Here is a 6,000-nt window from a genome sequence, read left to right on the forward strand (position 1 = left end):
CACTGTCACTTTGACCTAAACCTATTTACTTTCTTTCCCTCATGAATATTTGTAACAGAATGTAAATTCTTGTAGGACATCTTAATAAGGGCGCTTGCGTGACAAACTCTGCACCTGAAACTCCCTGAGAATGTACCACCACATCAGGCCCACAAGGTATCAAATCTCATGAGGGGAATCCTGAATTCACCCACTATTTTTTGCAGACCCACACAACAATTGGCAGCATTAAAAAAAGGCACACACATACCTCGGCTGCTGGCCCCCAGATTGACTGTAACTTCCAGAATCTATTTAAAAAAACATATATAGATATTTTTAGTAAGCAGCACTGAGCACTTCCGATTCACCCAAATGAGACCTCAACTCTAGAGCACCTAGGTAAGGACTGACAAGAAAAAGTCTCATAAATAGTGTCAAGATGGTAAGAACCAAAAGGCAGAAGTTAACGGTTAATCCAGAATTTCTTCTAAGTCATTTATAGATTTTCAATGAATTCAAAGAAATGAGTTCTACATAAAAAAAGCCAACCTATGCATGCATTATATGTTTGTCCCTTTTGACTACTCTAAAAACTGTAATAATCACCAAAACAGCAATGTGTCAAACTGAAGTCATTAAAGGACATCAACTTTAAAAACAGATATATTTCTTTGAAAATCTTTTATCTATTACTTTCAGAAGTAGTTCCTAAAATTATTGTAAATGAAACAGAGAAAAAAATTATTTTATCAGGTTATTTTGTGCATTTGACAGCATTTATCAGTTTAGCTATTTTCCTTGTATAGTCAGCCAGTTTCCCCTTTTGTCTGCCAGACAAAATCATTTTTTAAAATCTGTTTGTAAAACAACAAAATAGTGGAACTCAGGCAAGTGCAGTACTCGTAACTACTTTCACCTTTGTCGCTTTTTACTTTCACCTTACTTTTTGAAATATAGATTTTACTTTGATGACACCACTTTAAGTCTCAAGGATTGCATGACTGATGAATGGGCACCCTCTGATGGCTAGAGAATGCAATACCATTATCAATTAAGAGTACATCATAAATATCTTAAAATAAAGTAATCAGGCAAAGCCAAATCTGTCAGTTTTATCTAATGTCCATTTTAAGACAATGGGTTATGTTAGAGAGCTTTTCTTGGCAAAGGAGCTGAGGGTAAGGTGGAATTTGGGGGAGCATTAATGGAAAGAAAGGCCTCCCTCCACTCCATGTCATTCCCCTGCCTTTTGGCAGTGGCAGGAAAATTATAATCACCAGCACAAGCCAGACAGAAACCCCAGTTTTGGTTGTTCATTTACAAAGGATGCAAGTTGTCCGAACAAAGGTCAAGACTTTACTACTCTACTTCCAAATGATGGAATCTTTCTGATAGCAGGCAAACAGATTCAGACAGCGCAAGTACATTAAAAGACTGTGGATTTTGAGAGACAAATCTCAGAACCATAGTAAGTTAAACCTGTACTTTGTAAGACATCTTAATAAGGGCCCTGAGCAGCAAACTCTGTACCTGAAGCTCCCCATGAATATACTATCATCACATCAGATCTATGAATCTAGACTTTAAAAGCTATCAGAGCGCAACATTAGGGTGAGCATGCCCATTGCCTAGGTATCAGGGATTTAATATTTTGAAGTGTGAATTGCCTTTCCCTTATAGATTTGGCCTACCATATTCCTCTACAACAGTTACAGATAAAGGCAGATTTCCTTGGCTTTTTACGTTTTAATGGCTGATACCATTTACAATGGGTGATGTCAAAAACTCTTGATAGACCTGGTGAAATGGTATCTGTTAGAGCAGTGGTGGGCAACCTGCAGCCCACCAGAGTAATCTGATTGCAAGCTACGAGATATTTTGCTGACATTGACCGTGCGCAGGCATGGTCCCCTGCAACTCCCAGTGGCCGCGGTTCACCGTTCTTGGCCAATGGGAGCTGCGGGAAGCAGCGGGCAGCAGGGACATGATGGCCGCCACTTCCCACAGGTCCCTTCGGCCGGGAACGGCAAACCGCAGCCACTGGGAGCTGTGGGGGGCCGTGCCTGTGCATGGTCAACATCAGCAAAATATCTCTCAGCCCACAATCAGATTACCCTGACGGGTTGCCCACCACTGTGTTAGAGACTGAACTTTACAAGTCATCTACATATGTCACTTAGCCATTGTCATGCCAACTCTGGTCCCTTTAGACCCTACACTACCAGTCACAATCAAAATTCTAACAATTTGTGTAATTACTTTTTTTAAGTACTTCCTCAATTCACCTGCAATCCAATCCAAATTTAAGTCTCCAGAGATGAAAAATTTGAACATAACTATGGTTTCTGTGTGTGTGTGTGTATATATATATATATATATATATATATATATATATAAAATCTGTTTATATCACCCTACACAGCCAAGCCTACTTTCACAGTCCACTATTAACTTTTGGTGATCTCACTCCAGCTCTCTCCTTCATCTATCCAGGCTCACACCTCTCTCTCTTCTCTTGGATGGCCTGTCTCCACAAACTTAGTATGTCAAAAACTGAACTCATCTGACCACTCTAACCATCTCAACTATCCTTGACACTCAAGACCACAAGCTTGTTTTTAATCTTTGACTTTTTGTTTCCCTTCTTGACTCTCATTGGATCTTGACAAATATTGTTGCTTCTCACTCTAAAAAGTTGTTAAAATCTGGGTCTCTTATCTCTGTCACCATTAGTCAAACTGTGGATTCATTCCATGATTCTTTCACCTGGAGTACTGTGACCTCCTCTTTTCCGGCCTCCCTCTCTCTCACCACTTCAATCTTGACAACACATTGGAGATAAAATTATATCCATTCCTGCCACTCTAACCACTTCTCCCCCCTCCATCCAACAAAAGCCTTCCCTGCACATTCCACTGTCCTCACTTTCAAGATGCAACACAATCGCTCCCAGCAGCCTACATCTCAGCTTACTTCTCCCTGCTCTCCTCATGTGACACACACCATGCATACTCTTTTCACTTTGTCACTGCTTTTCTACTTCACTCCCACCTTCCTGTCATGTCATTGTTCATATTCTGCCTACACTATTTTTCCAAATCCATTTTTTTTACTAGCTCTCCACTGCTGACCTCTCAGTGATGTCTATTCCTTTTCTTTTGCCCTCCCTTATTCTCAATTTCAAAAAAGTTAAACATTAGCACTTAAATTATTATATTTTTTATGGAAAACTTATGTACATTTGTTATAAACCTAGCCCCTCCCTTCACCTTGTCTAATTAAGGATCCAATCCTGCCAATATTTACATAAGTGCTTCATTGTAAAGCCACATGCAAGTCTTAGCAAGATCAGGGCCTTACCCTGTAAGCTACTCAGGGCAGGAACTTCTAAAAAGCACCACACAAAGGCAATAAATATTTTCAAATGGTAGTATCACATTTCAGGCTTTGTAAAAACAATAATTTACTAAAACCTGAGATCAGAAAGATTTTACAGGTTCTAAAATTGAAACAAAAGAGGAGTTGGATTTAAACATTCCCTTTTTGTTTGCAACCAGTGTATGCCAGCACATAAGGGCTGGAAAACAAGACAAACTGACCTAAATCAGCAAAAACAACAAGGAGTCCTTGTGGCACCTTAGAGACTAACAAATTTATTTGGGCATAAGCTTTCGTGGGCTATAACCCACTTTATCTGATGCATGGAGTGGAAAATACAGTAGACAGGTATAAATACACAGCACACCTACCAAGTGGGGGGTCTGTGCTAATGAGGCCAATTCAATTAGAGTGGATGTGGCCCATTGCCAACAGTGGACAAGAGGTGAATATCAACAGAGGGAAAATTATTTTTGTGTAGTGACCCAGCCACTCCCAGTCTTTATTCAGGCCTAATTTGATGGTGTCAAGTTTGCAAATTAAGAAATATGCCCAAATAAATTTGTTAGTCTCTAAGGTGCCACAAGGACTCCTTGTTTTTGCTGATACTGACTAACAGCGCTACCCCTCTGAAACCTGTGCCCTAAATCAGAGTGAAATTCACATGTTTATTTTCTTGTCCAAGCTGACAAATGCAAAAGGGAAACAATCACTATAAAAGTGAAGATTAATTCAATTTTTAAAAAAATTAGTTTTAATGATCTCAGAGGTTACTATTAGGTAAGGGTATTTTTAATACATTTTTAACCTGAACGTCTAACAGCTTTCATGAGATATCAGTTTCAAAATGAACTGAAGCACTGAACCAAAGAGCAACATATCAGTTAAGAATGTAGCCAGCTTTAAGTTGTTAACTTGTCCTTTATCGTTCTAATTTCTCACTTGTGACCTTCTGCCTAAGTGGGACTTTTCCAAAAAGTCTGAGGGTAACTGGACAAGGAGTACGTAAGATAAGAGAATACATAAAAACAAGAGGTATTTTTATATACTTTTTCTAATGTTTTGAGTGTCCTTTTTTTACACTGAACACAAATTGAAATAGACATACTGGGTGAGACCAATGGTCCATCTAGCCCCATACCGTCTCTCTGATAGTGGCCGGTGCCAGAGGCTTCAGAGGGAATGAACAGAACAGAGAAAGTTTGAATGGTCCAACCCCTGTGATCCAGTCCCGGCTTCTGGCAGTCAGAGGTTTTAGGGACAGCTGGAGCATGGGGTTGCGTCCCTGACCATCTTGGCTAATAACTACTGATGGACCTATCCTCCATAAACTTAACTGATTAGTCTACAAATTTCATATGTGGTTTATTTTGATAGGCTTAATAGGTACTAATATTTGAGTATTTTTGGAGAGTTTAGATGGTTATTTTGGGAGTTACTGTATATGCTATTTTTTTAAAACCTGTAAGAAGTCCCCAATAAAGCAGCCTCCTCAGCAGTTTTTCTTGAATTCAAGTTACTTGAATTATTAGCATCTGAGACAGCTCTGCCTCTAAACTTTATCTTTTTATAAAAAGAATTGTGAGTTTGAGCAACACAGTGAGGAAAAAATGGAAAAACCTATTCTCAAATTCCAAATTGTTAAACCCTTTGGGGCGTGGGGAGAAAACTTCTACAATTTTACTGCCAAGTCTCACTCAGTGGGAAGGAGACCAATCTCATTCTCAATTGATTTTTAGGCCGCTTTTGAAATCTTTTCTTTATGGTGAAAGACTATCCTCTGTGCATTTCCACAAGACCCTTCACATCTCATGCCTTTCTTATCCATTCTCTATCATCCAAAATGTCACAGCCTGAGACAGCACTGTAACAGCTCAACCTTGACCCTCGGAAGCACCTGCAACCACAGGACTTCTATCTTCTCCCTCAACTGCCATTGCTGCAGAGCTTAAAATAGGTTTCATTTTTATAATCAAGCAGAAGCAGCAATGTTTTATTTTCATATTGTCTCCCCACCCCCACAGCCCTCCATCTACAATCCATTCTAGGTACCATGGATCCTGTGACTACGGGACGTTTTCCCAAGGTATCAGTACCAGAAGTCAGAGACATTTGCATGTTGACAGACGCAAAGGGACTGGTGTGTTCTCAAGGAAGCCCCATGGAGATTATGGGCCAGTTAATACTGTGACAGCGCAGCCTCTACTCCCCACCCCATCTAGGAAGAGCATCAATCCGTTGAGGCAGGTGCTCTTTTTAAATCAGGGGGTAGAGGGTGTAAAGGCCCCTCTCTCAGCTTTCTGCTGGGGGGGGGGGGAGGAAAAGGCGACAGACCCTTGGGCTATGTGGATGTGCTTGCAGGCCCGCAGGCCCGTGGAAAGCGAGGTGCCAGGGTCACGAGGCCCGTGGAAAGCGAGGTGCCAGGGTCACCCGGTCGCAATCCGAGCTAGAAGCGGGAGCAGTTTCCACCCTGTTCCGGTGGGTGCCAGGAACCACACAACCCCCAGGGTCACCCTCACGGCCACTGACAGGGGACATACGCCTTCAAGTGCTGCGTTGTCACTCCCCGAAGGGCGCCCGGGGCCTAGCCCAACGGGGGCACATAAGGGGGCCCCTGCTCACCCCCACGGGGCCCCCACC

At 41.5% G+C, this 6,000-nt stretch overlaps 1 protein-coding gene across 4 annotated transcripts in view; it reads right to left on the reverse strand.

Annotated features, from left to right (window-relative positions):
- The window catches only part of TAF15 (TATA-box binding protein associated factor 15), a 30,506-nt gene that overhangs the window by 24,060 nt on the left and 446 nt on the right, over nucleotides 1-6,000 (reverse strand). For all 4 annotated transcript variants that reach the window (XM_024207675.3, XM_024207672.3, XM_024207673.3 and 1 more), the window contains exon 2: nucleotides 251-290. In XM_024207675.3, coding sequence (XP_024063443.2) covers nucleotides 251-290 — 40 coding nt within the window. The remainder of the gene's footprint in view (nucleotides 1-250; nucleotides 291-6,000) is intronic.

The sequence above is a fragment of the Terrapene carolina genome, unplaced genomic scaffold, assembly GCF_002925995.2.
Source record: "Terrapene carolina triunguis isolate 2854851 unplaced genomic scaffold, T_m_triunguis-2.0 Scaffold231, whole genome shotgun sequence".
In the NCBI taxonomy this organism is placed as follows: domain Eukaryota; kingdom Metazoa; phylum Chordata; order Testudines; family Emydidae; genus Terrapene; species Terrapene triunguis.